This window comes from Heptranchias perlo, chromosome 26 (genome assembly GCF_035084215.1).
Source record: "Heptranchias perlo isolate sHepPer1 chromosome 26, sHepPer1.hap1, whole genome shotgun sequence".
Taxonomy (NCBI): domain Eukaryota; kingdom Metazoa; phylum Chordata; class Chondrichthyes; order Hexanchiformes; family Hexanchidae; genus Heptranchias; species Heptranchias perlo.
The window spans coordinates 10,920,917-10,941,801 of NC_090350.1; the positions used below are offsets into that span (position 1 = coordinate 10,920,917).

Consider the following 20,885-nt stretch of genomic DNA (forward strand, 5'->3'; position numbering starts at 1 on the left):
AAATTGTCCTCGCTATTAGTTGAATCGCAGGGGTACTAAGCTTTTACACAACTGCTCTGGACTTGAACGCACAACTTCCTGATTCAGAGGCGAGAGTGCGACCCACTGAGCCACAGCTGACACAGTGGGATCCTTTCTGTGGGAGGGAGCCAAATTTCCACTTCTAAAGTAAAATATATCTCTGTAATTTGCCCCAGTTTGGTATCTCATGCCAGGCCCTGCCCCACCAATACTCACCACTCAGCATCCCTCCTGTGCGTACCACCGTTGTGCCTGATGCTGCCTTTTCCAGCAGGACTCATTGAATGATGATGATCAGGAGCAGGAACGTTGGCTGTGTAGTGTTGGCCTTCTCCCTCACCCACAGCCTTTTACCCCAAGGGTATGGAGGCCTCTTGCATCCAGGCTCCACCCCCTCCCCACCCGGATGAGATCAGCAGACTCTGCACTGCCCCAGAATCAAACGCGGGGTTTTCCTGATATCCATTCCTTTTAATTCATTCTCGGGATGTGGGCATCGCGAGCAAGGCTGACATTTGTTGCCCATCTCGAGAACCGAGCTAGGCCATTTCAAAGTACAGTTAAGTGCCGGCATGTTGGTGTTGAGACTGGAGTCACTTATAGGCCGGACCAGGTAAGGGGGCAGGTTTCCTTCCCTAAAGGACAACAGTGAACCAGTTGGGTTTTTACGACAGTCCAACAGGTTCACAGTCACTTTTACTGACACCAGCTTTTTATTTTTTCCCCAGATTTCAAATTCCCAAACTGCCCCTTGGGATTTGAACTTGCTTTCTCTGGATTGTTAGTCCAGACATGACCATGGCACTGCCATGCCTATTATGGTACCTGTCCCCTACCGAGGGAGCTCCATCATGATTATTTTGCTCCCCGAGACGCATCTCACTTACCGAGTGTGTAAAATAAATGTTTAAGTTCCTATGTGCAGCCCCTAAAGGTTGATCGAGTTGGCGACACTGCCACCTCCTCGGGCACTGGCCTCAAGTCATTCCTCTCGCCATCCTTTCTCTCTCTCATATGCCGCCCTCACCCTCTCCTCTTATTGCCTTTCCGCAGGAGCGTTACGAAGCCGTGATACAGCGGTCGACCAAGAAAACCTGGGCCGAGATCCGTCAGCAGAGGTGGTCGTGGGCCGGAGCCCTCACCCATAACCTGGGTGGACAGAAAGAGAGTGAGTCCATTTAATGGAGAGTTCGATGCACGGGTATTGCATGGCGAACTCACGGTATTTGCTTTGAATGCCCTTTAGTGGCGTGGTATTAAAATCCCCAGAGCCTCACACACTCTGACTTGTGTTTTGCGGACTGGTGCAGGTGTATTTAGTTCTTGATTGTAGAAGTGTAGGCTTGAGAATTGTGTGTTAGTGCAGATACCAGACTGTTGCACCCGATTTGATTCTCAAGGCTGTGCATTACTCGGGTCTCGTTGCAGTGAAAGGATAGAGGTTCTTGTGTGTGTTTCTAAGTGGATCGCAGTGCATTTCTGTTTGTGTTTGTGCTCGTCCAGTTGAGGGATATCAGTGGCCGAGAACAGAACACTTTCCCATTTTTCTTCTGTTAACCAGTGCCAGTATCAGGCAGGGTTCCATACACCACAGCCATGTTCTCTGTGACTACAACTACTGTTTAACGTTTACATAAAGCCTTTCAAAACCTGCCGAGGTGTTTCACAGAAGCAGCCAGGACGGAGATGGGGGAGGTGACTGGAGAAACGGTCAGTTTAGAAGAGGCTTCTGAAGGTGAGAGTTTGTTGAGATGAAGATATTTAAGGACTGAGTTCGAGGGACGTGGTGACCAAAATCTCGGCCACTGATGCAGATGATAGACTCGCTCCATCCAACGCTCCCATGTCTGCTATATACACCGGCTCGATGTAGGGTAAAGCTCCCTCTTGCTTTGTCCCAACACCCTGTCTTAACCAGAGGGTTGGAAAATGCCCACTGTGACTCTCTCAGCTGACAGAAAGGGTGAGGCTTTCATTCCGTTGGTCTGGGTTGAGTTCGAACCCAGTTTGCAAAAATAAAAAGTAGAGTGTGCTCATCCGCCTGCCTTCCTGCCCTGTGTACCACCCAGTACCCACCATGACTTTTCTAAAATTATCAGAAGGAATTTCAGCCCCACAATTTGCTTTATATGGAGATGCACAAAGGTTTTTACCCCCCCATTCCCCACCCTAGACGATGAGTGACTTCAGGCAGTGCTACCTCCTGACTCTTTAATGAGATTTAAAAAAAATTGTCCGTAGTTTAATCCTATCGAAAGCTCAGTGGAGATGAGAGCTGCAGAGCCCAGCTCCCAAGTTGTACGAACAGTGGAGGGTTAATGAGAGGTTTTGATGAATAAAATTCGGGGAAAAACCACATCCACCAGGAGGGCATAAGATGGTCATCAAAAGAACGACGGTCGGGAGAAATGTTATGATGCAGAGGATGTTAAACGTGGAATTCCAGACCAGCAACAATAGCGGCGGCAGAATCTATAACAGCTTTTCAAAAGGAAGTGGATAAATATTTGAAGAAGATAAAATCTAAAAGGTTATGGGGAAAGGACAGGAAAATGGGACTAAATGGAGAGCTCTTTGTTTTTTTTTATGTTTGTTCTCAGGATGTGAGAAACACTGCCAAGGCCAGCCCCTAGATGCCCTGAGAAGGTGGTGATGGGCATTCTTTTGAACCAGTGCAGTCCCCTGTGGTGATGGTGCTCTCACAATGGTTTGTAGGGAATTCCAGGATATTGACCCAACGACAATGAAGGTTTACACCCACGTCGGGGTTGTGTGACTTGAAGGTGTTCCCATGGACATTGCTGCTCTTGTTCCTCTCAATGGTAGAGGTTGCGGCACTGGGTGTAAGCTAGGTGAGTTGGTGCAGTGCTTCCTGTAGATCGTACATATCATGCACCAGTGGTAGAGGGAACGGATGCTGAGCCCAGTGAATGGAGTGATGAAGCAGACTGCTCTGTCCTGGGTGGTGTTGGACTTACTGCGTGTTCTTGCAGCTGCACCTATCCAGACAAGTGGTGAGCATTCCCTCACACTCCTGACTTGAGCCTTGTAGATGGTGGAGAAGCTTTGAGGGGGTCAGATGGTGAGCCACTCACCGCAGAGTACACAGCCTCTGCCATGCTCTTGTAGCCATGGTGTTGATCCAGTTTAACTATTGTTCAGTGGTGAGCCCTCCGGCCAGGATTCTGATGGTGGGTGGACATGGCAAAGGGGAAGGTGGTTGGGACTTCAGTTGCTCAAGGTGACCATCACCTGGCACAAATATTACTGCCATTTGTCATCTCGAGCCTGGACCTTGTCAGGATCCTGCTGCTTCATTATTAGAGGAGTTGTGAATGAAGCTGAACACTGCAATCATCAGTGACGAGCCCACTACTGACCTTATGATGGAGGAATGATCGTTGATGAAGCAGCTGGAGATGATTGCACAAAGGACATTGTCCTCGAGGAACTCCTGCAGTGATGTCCTGGGCTGGGATGATTGGCTTCTAACAATCACAGCTGCCTTCCTGTGCATCAGGTACCACCCCAGCACTGAAAGATTTTCCTTTTTGACCCCCCACCCCCCAGGTTGACCTATGCTCTGATAGGGCTGTTGATCCCAGACTCTGTCGAATGCTGCCCTAACATTGAGGACAGCTACTCCCCCCTCCCCTCTTGTGTCCATGTCTGGATCAAGGTGATGGGGATTGGAGCCGAGTGGTTCTGGCGGAACCTGAATTGAGTGTCAGTGAGTAGGTGTGGCTTGATGGTACTATTGATGGCTCCTTCCATCTACTGGCTGATAATTGGGAGCAGACTGATAGGGTGAGTGAGATTTGTCCTGCCTTTTGTGTATAGGACATACCTGGGCAATTTTATACATTATTGGGTAGATGCCATTGTCAGCTACACTGAAGTAGCTTAGCTAGGGGTGCAGCTAACTCTGGTGCGCAGGTCTTCAACACTACAGCTGGGGTGTTGTCAGGGCCCATTGTCTTGACTGTTCAGTGCACTCAGCCACTTCTTAATGTCTTAATGTGAACTGAATTGCCTGGGCACTGGTATCTGTGAGGGTGAAGACCTTGGGAGGAGGATGAGTATAATCATCCACTCAGCACTTTTGGCTGAAGACACTTGCAAACACTTCAGCCTCGTTTCTTGCACTACCTGCTAGGGTCCACCATGGTCGAGGAGGGGGATGTTCGTGGAGCCTCCTCCTCCTGTTAGTTGCCTGATTGTCCAGCGCCTTTCTTGACCATATGTGGTGGAGCTAGAGGGCATTGCTCTAATCTGTTGATGATGGGACCACCTAGCTCCTCTATAGCCTGCTGGTTATTTTGGTATTTAGTATGCAGCTAGTCCTGTTTTGTAGCTTCACCGTGTATGAGGTTCATACCTCATTGTAAGGTATGCCTGGTGCTGCTCCTGGCATGACCATCTATATTGAACCAGGATTGGTTTCCTGGCTTAATGGTGCTGGAGGAGTAAGTGATGTGCCGGGCTGTGGGGTTACAGATTATGGGGATAAACAATTTTGCTGCTGATGGCCCAGGTCGCTTCCTGGAAGCCTGCTTTTGGGCTGCTAGATTTGTTCTTGGTTTGCCCCACTTAGCATGTGGAGGGAGTCCTCACTGTGGAAATGAGACTCTGTCCTACACAAGGGCTGTGCGATGGGCTGAATGGCCTCTGACTGTTCTGTAAGTTACAATCGCCGGTAATTTCCTCGGGGCAGGGCCCTCCCAATCAACTGCCGAAGAGTGGTGGTAATCCATATCCAAGTGTAAATGGGGTTTCCTCCAATCTTCCACCAAAGTTACAAAGGTCAATCGGGAGAACTTCCAAGGAAATTCCCAGCATGTGACTCTAGTGAACACTGTGGGATGTGCCGAGCATAGTTGACTATGAGAATTCCTTCTTATTTAAATTTTCACATTATGGAGACAAACTCAGAATGGACATTCTGGGATATCTCAATATATTCATCATTTTCCAATCCTTGAAAGGACCTTCTTGGAGGTTATGAACAGTAAACAGTCGACTTGTGCTTTACTGGGAATTTATTGCAACTTCACAGTAGTTTTGATCTTACTCTGATCTCCGTCTTTCGCTGCGGCTCTAAGGCAAGTTGTTGCTCTGCTCTCTGAGGCCCATTCTCATTATTCCTTGTATCCATTAACAGCTGCAGAGATTCTTTTCTCTTCCTCACACTGAGTAAACACCAATCCTGGGCATCCCAGCTCCATCTCTTATCCCTGAGTACTCTGCAATTCGTCTTTTCAGAGAATCATACACCACAGAAGGAGGCCATTCGGCCCACCATGCCTGTGCTGGATCTTTGAAAGAATTATCCAATTAGGCCCACTCCCCAACTCTTTCCCGATAGCCCTGCAAATTTTTCCTTCAAGTGTAGATACTATTCCCTTTTGAAAGTTACTATTGAATCTGCTTCCACCACCTTTTCAGGTAGTGCTTTACAGATCGTCATAACAACTCACTGCGTAAAAAAAATTCTCCTCATCTCCCCTCTGGTTCTTTTGCCAATTACTTTAAATCTGTGTCCTCTGGTTACTGACCCTCCTGCCAGTGGAAACAGTTTCTCTTTATTTACTCTTATCAAAACTCTGCATGATTTTGAACACCTCTATTAAATCTCCCCTTAACCTTCTCTGCTCTAAGGAGAACAATCCCAGTTTCTCTAGTCTCTCCATATAACTGAAGTCCCTCATACCTGGTACATTTCTAGTAAATCTGCCCTGCACTCTCTCCAAGACCTTGACATCCTTCCTAAAGTGTGGTGCCCAGAATTGGACACAATACTCCAGCTGGGGCCTAACCAGTGATTTATAAAGGTTTAGCATAACCAGCTATCTTTTCTACTCGATGCCTCTATTTATAAAGCCAAGGATCCTGTATGCTTTTTAACTGCTTTATTGCAAGGGCAGGGGGGAGTTGGAATATAAGAGTAAGGAGATCTTGCTGCAATTATGTAGGGCTCTGGTGAGACCGCACCTGGAGTACTGTGTACAGTTTTGGTCTCCTTACCTAAGGGAGGATATACTTGCCTTAGAGGCGGTGTGACAAAGGTTCACTAGATTGATTCCTGGGATGAGAGGGTTGTCCTATGAGGAGAGAGTGAGTAGAATGGGCCTATATTTTCTGGGGTTTAGAAGAATGAGCGTGATCTCATTGAAACGTATAAAATTCTTAGAGGGTTTGATAGGGTAGATGCTCAGAGGCTGTTTCCCCTGGCTGGAGAGTCTAGAACTAGGTAACATAGTCTCAAGATAAGGGGTTGGCCATTTAGGAACGAGATGAGAAATTTCTTCGCTCAAATCGTTGTGAATCTTTGGAATTCTCTACTCCAGAGAGCTGTAGATGCTCAGTCATTGAGTACATTCAAGACTGAGATCAATAGATATTTGGACACTAAGGGATGAGGGGATAGGGCAGGAAAGTGGAGTTGAGGTAGATGATCAGTCATGATCTTATTGAATGGCGGAGCAGACTCGAAGGGCCGTAAGGCCTACTCCTGCTCCTATTTCTTATGTTCTTATCAACTTGTCCTGCCAACCTCAAAGAACCCCCAGGTGTCTCTGTTCCGGCACCCTCTTTAAAATTGTACCATTTAGTTTATATTGTTTCTCCTCATTCTTCATTCCAAAATGCATCACTTCACACTTCTCTCTATTAAATTTCATCTGCCATGTGTCTGCCCATTCCACCAGTCTGTCCATCTCTCCAAAATGGGTTTTCAGGAACATGCAACAGAATATTGACATGGTGCCTTCAATCCTTGAAGAACTGGTGTCCTTTTATCCCAGGTCCAGGATGTCCAGGTACCTGCCGACCTGGTTATGAACTCGGGGTGCCCATTTGCCAAGGTCCCTTTGCCCTATACATTAGGGTCTGCTCTGGCACCAGGTGAGGCTGTGGGCTGAGGTGCCCTTTGCTGCTATTCGCGCCCCTGAAGCTGGTTTATTGCTCTCCCAATCTGGGTTTGTTTTGACCACAGAAGATGTGGAATCGCTGCAGCTTTTCATTTCCCTCTCTCATTGGCTGTAGAATGACACAAGGTGGTACAGCTGAGAGGAAATGGTGTCATTGTGGAAGCTCAGCCAATCAGACCCCCAGGCCCTACGGTTGTAAGTACAAGTCCAAAAAGGCACAGCTGGTGCGAGAGGCCTTGGAGCTGTTGTCTACCCATCGTCGAACTGGCCATGAGAAGACGCAATGAAGAAGCTTTGACTTATGAACAGAAGACCTACAGGAAGAAGGTTTAAAGCTGGGGACCCCATTGGGATGGCAGAGTGGGAACAGTATGAACTGGCCTAGCTGCCTCGCCTCTTGGGCAGTTGCTATGGGGCTGTTCTCAGGCATCTCCTAGTGGCTGGTTACAGAATGACATTGGTCAAGGCTTGCGGGGGCAGTCACCCCAGCTGTCTTCCAGGCTGGGTGTGAGTAAACTTGGGTTGGTTAAGGCGGATGGAGGGAGAGACAGAAAAAAGAATAGCATCTAACATGAGTGAAACCGAAGGTATAACTCTGTACGTACTCTGAGATGTAAAGCACCTGTCCCTTCGAGCGATGCTTGTATGAAGGGCACTGCACTTTAGGAAGGATGTGAAGGCCTTAGAGAGGGTGCAGAAAAGATTTACTAGAATGGTTCCAGGGGTGAGGGACTTCAGTTATGTGGAGAGACTTGGAGAAGCTGAGGTGGTTCTCATTTAGAGCAGAGACGGTTGAGAGGAGACTTGATAGAGGTGTTCAAAATCATGACTGGTTTAGATAAAGTAAGTAAAGAGAAACTGTTCCCATTGGCAGAAGGGCCAAGAAGCAGAGGGCACAGATTTAAGGAGATTGGCAAAATAACCAAAGGCAACATGGGGAGAAACATTTTTATGCAGCGGGTAGTTATTATCTGGAATGCACTGCCCGAAAGGGTGGTAGAAGCAGATTCAATCATGGCTTTCAAAAAGGAATTGGGTAAATCAACCATGGATAAAACTACCATTCTGCCGGAAACAATGGCCTGTGTCATCACCAGAAACAGAAACTGCTCCCAATGTGTTCCCGGAGTGCCGGGGGAGGGGAGGGGTAGAAATATACCTCACATAAAGTTACACTTTTTCAATATATAAAGAAAAATTGCACATTTATATAGCGCCTTTCATGACCTCAGGACATTCCAAAGCGCTATTCAGCCAATGAAGTACTTTTTGAAGTGTAATCACTGTTGCAATGTAGGAAATGTGGCAGCCAAATTGCGTATAGCAAGATCCCAAAGACAGCAATGTGATAATGACCAGATAATCTGTTTTAGTGATGTTGGTTGAGGGATAAATATTGGCCAGGACACTGGGGAGAACTCCCCTGCTCTTCCTCAAAATAGTGACATGAGATCTCTTATGTCCACCTGAGACGGCAGACTAGCGGCTCCCGCTGGGAGAGCCCGTGTTTGGGCGTCAGATGGCGACAGGACAGAGGTGGACTTCAGTAGACCACCAAGACTCCTTGCCCAGGCTCACGTATGAAGAATGGGCAGAGGGTTACTACCTGGAAGTGTACCTGACTAAAGTAAGTGCCTTGAGGGGAGGGGAAAGCGAGACCACACGTTACAGCCGCTCACCCCGGGCGTTACTGGGATCGAACTGCTGTCTGGGGAGTAACGTTAGGTGCTTTTTTCTTTTAACCCCCCCTCCTTTTTATTTGCAACAGTGACCAGTCAAAATATCCTTGTTGTATTGAGAATTGCAACTGGATGATTCACTATAAAATTACCACATTTTCATCTTAAAGTAATTGTGCAATATTGAAGGCTGTGGGGAGTGGGCAGGAGACTGACTCTATCCAAATGGCCTCTTTCTGGGCTGTGACATTCTAGGATTCTGCAGTGTTGTCATGGTTTACTCGGTGAATTGTTAGAGGACAACATCTCAGTGAAGCCAGTACACGTCAATGTTATTTCCCACTCTTCATTCATCATACTTATTGCTCCCATCGCTACTGTCAGTGACAGACCTGTGACCACCAATTGTTTACCCTCTTGTGTTACACTTTACACAAATCCTAGTGTCAGCACGGTGTTGGGAAAGAGCATCAAGATGAATGATCGAATTATTGACGAGGGCACAGCAATCGAGGGTGGTGAATTGTGCAATCGTACAGCGAGTGGCTTGTTTCAGACATGCAGAGGAGCGCAATTTATGGCAAGACTTTGCTTTTTAATTTAAAGCTTATGGCCGATTCATCAACAAAGATGGAGAAGGTACAGGGTTTGGATGTGACTGACTTCAGTGACAGCATCAAGGCAATGTGGAATTAACCGACTCCTGGCATATACCTCAAGGGGAATTGATTTCAAGTTGCTGCATAATCTTAAAATTAGAGCCAAGCTGTTCAGGAGCGAAATCACGATGCACCTTTTCACCCAAAGGGCAGTGGGAATGTGGAGCTCTTTCCCCTCCCCACAAAAGGCATTGGATGCTGGGTCAGTTGAAATTTTCAAGACTGAGATCGATAGATTTTTTTTAGGTAAAGGTATTAAAGGCGGGAAAATGGAATTGAGGTACAGATCAGCCATAATCTAAATTTTTTTTAAAAAAGGAAGACTTGCATTTATGTAGTGCCTTTCATGTCCGCAGGACGTCCCAAAGCGCTTTACAGCCAACGAAATACTTTTGAAGCGAAATCATGGGCCTACTCCTGTTCCTATTCCAATCTCGTATAGGTCATTAGTGAGGCCACATTAGGAGTATTGAGTGCATATTTAGACATCCTACTGTCAGAAGGATGTCGATGTATTGGAGAATGTTTAGAGAATGGTAGAAAGTGTTGGTGTTGAAGGAGATGGTTTGGGCCAGTCTGTCAGAGCCATAGAGAAGAACGGAAAGGATGATTCTGGGGGCGAGGCCTCGGAGATCATGAGGAGAGACTCGCAGTGGAGAGAAGATTGAGAGAGGAAAGCACCCAGGTGTTTAATATGTGGAGAGCCGGAGATGATGTAAATGTAAGCTTGAGATTGTGAGCGCAGAGCTAGAGGGCATAATGAGTGAGAGGAGAGACTGAAGGAAGTTTTTGTACATGGAGTGTCGACTGATCCAGAAAAAGCAGTTGATGCTGTTGATTGACTCCTTAAATCACTTGTACACATATATGCGGTTAGGAGTCGGGCTGGAGATGATGGGACAAAACTGTAATCCTGGGGAGGGGAGGGGTTGCAGAATGTTGCCTCTGGAGGGCGACAGGCCAGGATTGAACAATGTCAGGATGGATTAAATATTCTGGAGTCTTGTTTGATTTTTTTTTGGGAGGTTGGGTAGTATTTCTGACAGAATTTGCTCTCAGGAGATTTAATGGTTGATGACGTAGATTGTACATAGTCTGAGAGAGGGGTGGATTTGATGAGCCAAATGGCCTTGCTCTGTGCGTCCAGATATATCCTTATTAAATCGCAATCTTCAAATCCTTCCACCACCCCCTCCCCCACGGCTGAAGTCCGTCCCAGAGTTGCTCGTATGAGGAGGCCTCAGTGGTATTTACGTCTCTCTCTTTTCTGTCTGTCTCTCCATTCTCTTCCAGGGTCAGAGGGGTGCTCTATATCGGCTGTCAATCTGCCCAAACATGTGGATTCCATCCTAAACAAAAGGCTCTCCAAGTCCTCAGCCACGCTCTGGAATTCCCCCAGCAGAAGTACGGAATATTTCATTGTCCCTTTCTCCCTCCCCCCTTTTAGATCCTGCAGACTCCAAGGCACCTTCTCCAGGGCTGTTAACTTTCCCTTTCCGACTATTCTGGTTTGGAGCCATCGTTGAAACTCCCGACTGAAAAAATAAATAATAATACGCAGACCGTCGTGATTTAAAGGGGCAGTGTTGCACAGTTTTTGGTGTTTTCCAGCACCTAGCCTGCTTTAAAAAAATTTTTTTTTTCCAAATCCACACTGCCCCTTTAAGGAATGTTCTGCTGTGTGTGTTTCCCGGAACCTCACGCTGCTCTTCAGATCCACAGATGACTTTGATTACTGTCCCTTACGTGGCAGCCTGATGAAAATTAACAGCCCTGTGTCTCCCTCTGCTTGTAGTGGCTCAGTGCTGCTGTATGGTGTACTGGGTCAGAAATACTGGTGTTTCACTGCTGGCTATGGTGTAATGCCTTCCGCCGGGCAGCGGAGACTCTCACGTCGGTGGGGGATGGGGCCGGGGTGGGGGAGCGGAGGCGAAACAAAACATTGAACGTCCAGTGACCCAGTTGCATATTTTTTATCACCAAGCAATGAGAGTTGATGCTGCTGGAAGTGGCCTTGATTAGGAGCCTGTGCTGCTGGTGCTGGTGCTGGTGGTGGTGGTGGTGGTACTGGTGATGGTGATGGTGCTGGTGCTGGGTACGGTTAGGAGCTGGTGCTGAGGCAGAGAGATCGAGCATCGTCAGCCCGAACGTTTTTCTTTTTTGCTGGTGATTTGATCCTAAGTGGTTCATGCTGAATGTTTCTCTGCAGGGGAGGGGGGAATGTCGGGTTATAGTGGAGCGAGGCCTTGTGTCAGGGACTGCCATTTTGGGAGCATTACAACGTGTAACGAGACCTGCTTTTCCTGGATGGAAAGCAAGTGACTTGTGTGGAAATTGAAGATAACATTTTTCAAAATGTTCGGCTTTGTTCTGGGTTCACTTGGTGAGGCCGACACATTCAGTCCCTTTTAGCAATATTGGAATATGACTCTGCTCGTTCTCCACTGACCAGGAGGATGAATGAGGGCACGCCAGAGACCAGAGGTTCTGCCCCAGGGTCACAGGCAAAAACAACATCAGACTTCAACATCAAATGGAGTATCATCCCCTTTTCAAAGTAGGAAAGTCTTTGTTGTAAGTGTGGATTTCAACACAAGCCAGTGTTGGTGCATGTGATAGATCACACTGAGTGTGTCCTAATATTGGTGTGTGATAGGTCACCAAGTGTGTCCCAATGTTGATGAGTGTCTTAAATCACACTCACGGGTTCTAATGTTGGTGAGTGTGACAGGTCACACTGATGGGGTGCAAATGTTGGTGAGTGTGAAAAATCACACTAACGGGGCCCCAACAACTATGGGTGTGTTAGAACATACTGAGTGTGTCCCAATGTTAAGTGTGATAGGTCATACTGACTGGGTCCTAATGTTGGTGTGTGAGAAAGATCACACTGACAGGGTCCCAATAGTGGTCAGTGTGATAAATCATACTGAGTGTGTCACAATGTTGGTGAGTGTAATAGATCACACTGACAGGGCCACGATGACAGTGAGTATGTTCGATCTTGGTGAGTGTGATAGATCACATTGACGGGTTCTAATGTTGGTAAGTGTGAAAAATCACACTCACAGGGCCCCAACCACTGTGGGTTTCTTAGATCATACTGAGTGTATCCTAATATTGGTGAGTGTATTAGATCACACTGACAGGATCCCAATATTGGTCAGTGTGATAAATCAGTGTGTCCCAATGTTGGTGAGTGTGACACACCGCACTGAGTGTGACACACCGCATCACACTGACAGGATCCCAATGTTGGTGAGTGTGTTGGCCCCGGCTCTGTGGCCCTCCAAGGGAGCTGGCCCCCGGCTCTGTGGCCCTCCAAGGGAGCTGCCTCAAGTGGCCAATCTTAATATATGATCTTTGAGTGTTACCAGATCATGGGAAGCATCATAACTGAACCTAATTCTATCCCGCAAGGGGTGCACCTCTCTACTCCTTTTAATCCACACGAGCCCAGATCTGCTAAGGCTAATCGTAGTGCTATACTTCTGCCTGGGGTTAGCTCTTAGGCCTGTGATTGAATCTGGGACCTGCTTGAATTGTATGCTTCAGTCCCACACAACACAGCGTCACTCAGCCTTCAAGGACCTCCTTTGCAAAATAGTCAGGAATAAGTTATAGAAACGGTGGAGAGACTAGAGAAGCTGGGATTGTTCTCCTTAGTGCATTGAAGGTTAAGGGGAGATTTAATAGAGGTGTTCAAAATTACAAGGGGTTTTGATAGAGTAAATAGGGAGAAATTGTTTCCACTGGCAGGAGGGTCGGTAACCAGAGGACACAGATTTAAGATAATTGGCAAAAGAACCAAAGGGGAGATGAGGAGTAATTTTTTTTTACTCAGCGAGGTGTTATGATTTGGAATGCGCTGCCTGAAAGGGCGGTGGAAGCAGATTCAGTAGTAACTTTCTAAAGGGAATTGGAAAAATACTTGCAAAGGAAAAATTTACAGGGCTATGAGGAAAGAGCAGGCGAGTGGGGTTAATTGGAGAGCTCTTTCAAAGAGCTGGTACAGGCACTGTGGGCCGAATGGCCCCCTCCTGTGCTGTGTGATTCTACGATAAGGCCAGGAGACATGAGCTCCAGATAGATGATAAACGCTGAGATTGAATTCCACCCTTCGAAAATGACAGGGAAGGATTTGATGTATATCGGACATTAATGGGATAAGCCAACTTCAGTGTTTTGATGCAGATGCCCCAAGTTTGGTCCAGTCTGGCTCTGGATTGGGCAGTCTGCTAGTTACCCAAGGACTCCCAGTCCCCTCAGTATGCGCTCTACTGTTTCTGATTGATGAAAATGGTCTTGCTTTGCCCGCAGCCCGGCGCTTGAAGCTGAGCCCGTGGGAGAGCAGTATCGTGGACCGGCTGACAACCCCAACACTCTCCTTCCTCGCCAGGAGCAGGAGTGTCGCTGTTTTAACGGGAAATGGGCGAGAACCAGGTTTGTTCCCTCACTGATGCCGCACGGTTTACAATTGGAGGGATTTTGGTCAAGGACATGTTTTTAAAAATTGAAAATAATATTATATCCAATTTTTGTGTTCTCTCCCCTCCACCTACCTATTCTGTCCACTCTCTCCCTTTCTGTTTTACTTTCTCTCCCTCTATCTCTCTCTCTCTCTCTCTCTCTCTCTGCCTCTTGCTGTCTGCCTCATTGTTTGTCTTTCTGTCTCGTCTGTCTCTTTCTTTCCTTCTGTCTCTCTTTCTCCCTTTGACTCTTGTGTCTGTTTCATCCTCTGCCAATCTCTCCCCTCTCCCCGTGTGTGTCTCTCCCCTATTTCTCTTGTTCTCCTCCTTTCTCTCATTACATTCTATTTCTTTACATTCTGTCTGTGTGTTTTATCTCTTTTATTCGCTATCACCCTCCCTCCCCACTCCGTTTTCTGTCCCCAACTAACTCTGACTCTTTCCATCCCTCTCATTCTGTCCTTTCCCTCTCCCTCTGTACACTGCCCCTCCCTATATCTCTCCGACTCGCTCACCTCGCGCGCTTCCCCCCTTCCGCCCGCTCCCCCCCAACCGTGCACTCTTCGCCCTCTCTTTCTGTTCTCCCTGTTAACCTGCTAGTTATCCCTATCTGTCCTCGCTCAGCCTCTGCCAGCCCGATAGCTCCAAGTTGTGGTAAACCCCTTCACAGATGCTCAAATCGATGGAGAGTTGCTCTCAGCACCCCGGATATCCTTGGACGGCGCAAGACTGAGTCCCCGGTGAGTAGTCCTGTAACCGATGGTGACGGTGTATTAAATGTTCACCTTCCAAGGTAACAATCAGTAATCTCGCTTGCCCTGTCTTCTAATACTAACCTCTACATGTTAATCCTCTATGGCACTGAATCAGCCTAAATTATTGATGACTAATCTCTTGTATGTTAACGAGGAATTCATTATTTATTGGCCGCTTTTTTTCCTCCCCTTACCTGTTTTCTCCTCCGAGAGGTTATACCGATCAGGAAAGATTGAACAGGCTGGGGCTCTTTTCTGTAGAAAAGGGAAGACTTGAGGGGTGACCTGATAGAGGTCTTTAAGATTATGAAAGGGTTTGATAGGATAGACGTAGAGTCGATGTTTCCACTTGTGAGGAAGACTAGAACTAGGTGCCATAAATATAAGATAGTCACTGATAAATCCAATAGGGAATTCAGGACAAACTTCTTTACGCAGAGAGTGATTAGAATGTGGAACTCACTACTATATAGAGTAGTTGAGGCGACTAGGATAGATACATTTAAGGGGAAGCGAGATAAACACATGAGGGAGAAAGGAATAGAAGGATATGCTGATGGGGTTAGATGAAGAAGGGTGGGAGGAGGCTCCTGTGGAGTATAAACACCAACATGGACCTGTTGGGCCGAATAGCCTGTTTCTGTGCTATACATTCTTTGTAATTTGTGACTCCTGACTCCCCAAAGCCTTTCCACCATCTACAAGGCACAAGTCAGGAGTGTGATGGAATACTCTCCACTTGCCTGGATGAGTGCAGCTCCCACAACACTCAAGAAGCTCGACACCATCCAGGAGAAAGCAGCCCACTTGATTGGCACCCCATCCACCACCCTAAACATTCACTCCCTTCACCACCAGTGCACAGTGGCTGCAGTGTGTACCATCCACAGGATGCACTGCAGCAACTTGCCAAGGCTTCTTCGACAGAACCTCCCAAACCCGCGACCTCTACCACCTAGAAGGACAAGAGCAGCAGGTACATGGGAACAACACCACCTGCACGTTCCCCTCCAAGTCACACACCATCCCGACTTGGAATTATATTGTCGTTCCTTCGTCGTTGCTGGGTCAAAATCCTGGAACTCCCTTCCTAACAGCACTGTGGGAGAACCTTCACCACACGGACTGCAGCGGTTCAAGAAGGCGGCTCACCACCATCTTCTCAAGGGCAATTAGGGATGGGCAGTGAATGCTGGCCTCGCCAGTGAAGCCCACATCCCATGAACGAATTAAAAAAAATAATTGTGGGCAGGCGGGGTAGGGCAGCGCTGCAACCAAATCTTGTCCTCGCCAACATCCAAACGCTTCCCGCAGCGTTCACTGGACCGAGACAAGAGGCGCAAACCCTGGCTGATTTTCCCCTTCCTAACCCAGAGGCACTGAGGCCAATTTTAGCACCCCTACTGCTGACCCAGTTGAGATCAGCTAAATCGGCACAGACGAGGATTGAACCTGTGACCCTCCCGGCCTGTACGATGAAGGTGGACTGGGTTAACTCGGTGAGCTTATCGGGGGAGCACTGAGTTATCTTCAAAACCCAAAAGTCTTGAATATTGGTACTGAGCCATACAAAGCAAGAAAAGCCTAGGCCGAGTCCCCAATGCTGAGTTCATTGACACCAGCAGGGGTGGTAGTTTGGACTGTGTTACTTGCCCTGATGCTCATGGGTTAGAGCGGGGAGTGATGTGGGCCGCGGTTCCTCCTCTTGTTGCTGTGTCTGGATGGGGTGGGGGTGGCATGGGGTCAGGACAGGTTTGGACCTGGCTGTGATGCTCGCCCCCCCCCCAAACCACCTTGCTGTCTGGGCTCCCTTGTGAAGAATGGTCACTTGAGTGAGGTGCCAGTAGGCCCCTGGTTGCCAGGCAACTGTACACAGCAAAGGCCAGTGCTTTCAGGAGAGCTGAGCAGAAAATAAATAAGAGGGCCAACTTTGCTTTCACCTCTGAGTCAGAAGGTCATGGATTCGAGCCCCACTCCAGGCACTTGAACCCATAATCTCGGCTGACACTTCAGTGCTGTACTGAGGGAGTGCTGCACCATCAAAGGTGCCGTTTTTCAGATGAGACGTTAAATCAAGGTCTTATCTTCCTGTTCTGATTGTTCTGGTGGACGTTAAAGGCATTCGCAGAAGAGCAAAGAGTTCTCCCGGTGTCCTGGTCAACATTCCTCCCTCAACCAATGCCACCAAAAGTACATTAACTGGTCATTCACCTAATGGCTGTTTGTGGGATCTTGCTGTGTGTGATTTGGCTGTCACGTTCGCTGACATAACAATGGTTACTGTGTTTTAAGTATTACATTTATTATTCAGTGTTTGCCCTGTTCCCAGTGCGTTGTCTTGGTGAAGGTCACAGGTCAAATCTGTGTCATGTACCTTGTGCTTTCAAGTAACCAATGGAGTGGAACAGTGCATTACTAACTTGTATAATAAACTGTTGGATGTGTGTGTTGGATGAGGAGGTTATTCCTGTTTTGTACGCTTTTATCTGGGTGTCTTGCGTGTTTAGACAGCTTCAGTTTGTGATCTGAGAGACTCTCTTACATTCAGTCCCTTTTAGGTGGTCCTTGAAGACTGGTGTAGATTAGGGGTTGCCAACCCTGCAGGATTGTCCAGGAATTAAAGATTGACCTCCAGGACACTGCTGCGAGCAACCTGGGAGAAAAATGATAGTGGCATTAACGAAGACAGTGGGGATTTTTCCCCATTATCTTTGAACACTTTTGTTTACTGATTATAAAATGTTGGGAGATGGGGAGAAAAGGCTGTTTCACTGGGTAGGAGGCAGGAGGTGATGTGATGATACATCCAACCAGAGTTGTCAACACCAGGGGAGGGGGGGTTTCTACTGCAGGACTTCAGTAGTGACTCAAAATAAGAGCGATGCCAGCCCCAGTAATTGGATGATCAGTGGGTTAAAGACCGATGCCAGCATTCACTTCCATTTGTCCGTACTTTCTTTCTACACCAGCAGAGCCCCATCTACCGTGATGTTGGAACCATCACCATGTCCCGTGCTTGTTTTTGGCAACCCGTTCTTCATCTTGCGAAGTACACGTAAACGGGCCGTTTGGCCCAACCAGCCTGTGCTGGTATTTATCCTCCAGACGAGCAGCAGCCCTAATCCCACGTGCTCGCCCCATTCTCAGAAAAACATAAGAAATAGGAGCAGGCCATACGGCCCTTCGAGCCTGTTCCACCATTCAATAGAATCATGGCTGATCTTCGACCTCAACTCCACTTTCCTTCCTGATCCCCATATCCTTTGATTCCTCTAGAGTCCAAAAATCTATCCACCTCAGCCTTGAATACACTCAACGACTGAGCATCCACAACCCTCTGGGCTGGAGAATTCCAAAGATTCGCAACCCTCTGAGTGAAGAAATCCCTTCTCATCGACCCCTTATCCTGCGACCATGCCCCCTAGTTCTAGACTCTCCAGCCAAGGAAACCAACTTCAGCATCTACCCTGTCAAGCCCCCTCAGAATCCTTAATGTTTCAATGAGATCACCTCTCATTTTTCTAAACTCCAGAGTGTATAGGCCCATTCTACTCAACTTCTCCTGATAGGACAACCTTCTCATCCCAGGAATTAATCTAGTATCCATATCCCTTTGCCATTTAAGAGGAGGCATTTCATTACAGTGAGAGTCTTCTATTTGATTGACAACTGAGTGGAACGGAAAGAAAGGGAGCAGCAGATCCGGTATCTGAGTCACCCACCATCCCATGCCACAGCCCTTCGAATACGGTCGCTCATCTCGCGACGTGCCTTCGCCAGACCGCGCCGCTGTTCTGCTGCGCGCTAGTCCATCGATCTGCGCGACAGGCGGTTCTGTATCTATGGACTAACCAATCGCCTTCGTTTTACTTGTCGCTTGTGTCAAGCTTTGAACCTGAACCTGTTTCCGTTCTGTCGCCAGATTGAAAGTAAGAAGAAGGAGAAAAAGGACAAGGAGCGGGAGAACGCAAAGGAAAAGCATGCCCTGTTAAATTCTGGGAGTGCGCCTGACAAGCTGATGAGAAAGCGACAGAGTCTCCCCATCGTCAGGAGTAAAGAGTCTGCAGCAAGAGAAGTCAGGTACCCCCCCACCCCGCCCCCGATACTCTAACTATCCCCCTCGCTGTGGACTACGGTCTTTCAAATGGTGGCCCCCTCGGTAACTGGCATCTCCCATATCCTATCAGAACCTGAGCTTTTAGGAACAGGAAGAGACCGGTGAGCCTAATATCCTTAGCCCTTTTTGATAGATTAATCCCACCCACCTGCCTTTTCACCATGTCTCTCAGTCCCCTCTCTCTCCACAGAGGCAATATGATCCCTTTTATATGTGTTTCATTGGTCGTCCCTGGCAACTTGTTCCACAAGTCGACTGCCCCTTGTGATTTTTTTTCCCCAAAAGGTTCATCTCGCCTCCCTTTTCACTCAACCTAATCTTTACCCGGTGCCCCTGCTGTTAGAAGCTTTCACCACAGAGAGCAATTTGCCAAGGTCAATGATTCAGTCCCCTTCGTAATCTTCGAAACGGCAATTAGATCAAATCAAAGTGTCCCCTCGATCTCATCGCTCATCAACTGATCTGAGCCCCTCGATTAGATTGCAGCCTGTAACTCACTCTTGGTTATCCTGTTATTCTATATGTAAAACACCTAACCTCCCCGATTAGATTCCAGCTTGTAACTCACTCTCGGGGATCCATTATTCCATAATTTAATGCAGTTTGTGCCAGTTTACGTGCGTGAATGTTCATCTGGCCTCATTATCTCTCTCTCTCTCTCTCTCTCTCTCCAGTATCAATGCTGCATTGCGATCAGAGTTTCCGCAGTGTCCTCTGAGACACTCAGAATTTGATTTACATTTTCTCTGTTTACGGTGTGCAGTATGTTGTCAGATTGATAAAGGTTCCCTCTCTCGCTCTCTTTCCCCCCCCCCGCACCAGCCACGATGGACCGCACCTTTTTGTAAATAACTTCTTTGATTCTCCACATCTGGAATACAGTGCGTGACTGGCACAGGATGTTGTTGCTGCAGTTCCCGAGAACCCTCTTACCCATTCTTTTAACAAATCACCGTGCATCTGTGCCAGCATGTAGGTGGGTTTATGTAGAGTCAGGCAGTGCGCCAGGTAAACTCTCGTCTCCACTCTTTCATCCCCGACTCCAGCCACAGAGGTGGTTGAAGTTTCTCAAGCCCCCGATGGCTCAGCTGGGTTATTGAACCACACGGAGCAGAAGGCCCCAGGTTCAATCTCTGGCCTGGTGCTGAGTTAGCCTGTCTCAGCCGGGGGGAGGGGGGGGCATAAAGGAGCATCACAATTGGCCTCACTTCTCCCCCCACCCCCGGCCATGCTGAGGATGGGTAAATCAGCGAGGGTTCCCAATACAGTCCCCATAACCTAAACCACCCATGTTTAAATCGCAATTGTTTAAGTCGGGCAGAAAGCACAAACCATTTTCCATTTCCATTAGTCAATTATGAAGTTGCCGTTTAGAATATTTTTAGCCCCACCTCATTAAGGTGTAGTAGCCTTGTATATTTTTATTACCTCTAACTGGTGCCCGTTACAGTTTGTAAAACTCAGCACTGCCTACAATAACAAGCATGATCAAGGAGTAAAAGCAAAATACTGCGGGTGCTGGAAATCATAGAATCATAGAAGTTTACAACATGGAAACAGGCCCTTCGGCCCAACATGTCCATGTCGCCCAGTTTATACCACTAAGCTAGTCCCAATTGCCTGCACTTGGCCCATATCCCTCTGTACCCATCTTACCCATGTAACTGTCCAAATGCTTTTTAAAAGACAAAATTGTACCCGCCTCTACTACTGCCTCTGGCAGCTCGTTCCAGACACTCACCACCCTTTGAGTGAAAAAATTGCCCCTCTGGACCCTTTTGTATCTCTCCCCTCTCACCTTAAATCTATGCCCCCTCGTTATAGACTCCCCTACCTTTGGGAAAAGATTTTGACTATCCACCTTATCTATGCCCCTCATTATTTTGTAGACTTCTATAAGATCACCCCTAAACCTCCTACTCTCCAGGGAAAAAAGTCTCAGTCTATCCAACCTCTCCCTATAAGTCAACCCATCAAGTCCCAAACGCTGGCAAGGCTGGCATTTATTGCCCATCCCTAGCTACCCTTGAGAAGGTGATGGTGTCCCCATGCACCTGCCGGCCTTGTCTTTTTAGCTCGTGGAGGTCGCAGGTTTGGGAGGTGCTGTTGGTCCATGTGGGAACATCAGCCATCCTGTACCGATCCCTTTCCCCTCTCTCTCAATGAGTTCTGCATGGTCTAGCTTCTAGTTGCAATTGATACTAAGGTGACTTCATGCAAACCCCACCCTCCCCACCCCCCCTTGCTGTGATTGTT

General features: G+C 47.7%; 1 protein-coding gene across 3 annotated transcripts in view; it reads left to right on the forward strand.

Annotated features, from left to right (window-relative positions):
- The window catches only part of map7d1a (MAP7 domain containing 1a), a 157,389-nt gene that overhangs the window by 118,483 nt on the left and 18,021 nt on the right, over nt 1-20,885 (forward strand). For 2 of the 3 annotated variants that reach the window (XM_068006408.1, XM_068006411.1), the window contains exons 5-9: nt 1,075-1,189; nt 10,582-10,692; nt 13,609-13,731; nt 14,358-14,497; nt 18,435-18,592. In XM_068006408.1, coding sequence (XP_067862509.1) covers nt 1,075-1,189; nt 10,582-10,692; nt 13,609-13,731; nt 14,358-14,497; nt 18,435-18,592 — 647 coding nt within the window. The remainder of the gene's footprint in view (nt 1-1,074; nt 1,190-10,581; nt 10,693-13,608; nt 13,732-14,357; nt 14,498-18,434; nt 18,593-20,885) is intronic. The other variant, XM_068006409.1, reaches the window with a different exon arrangement.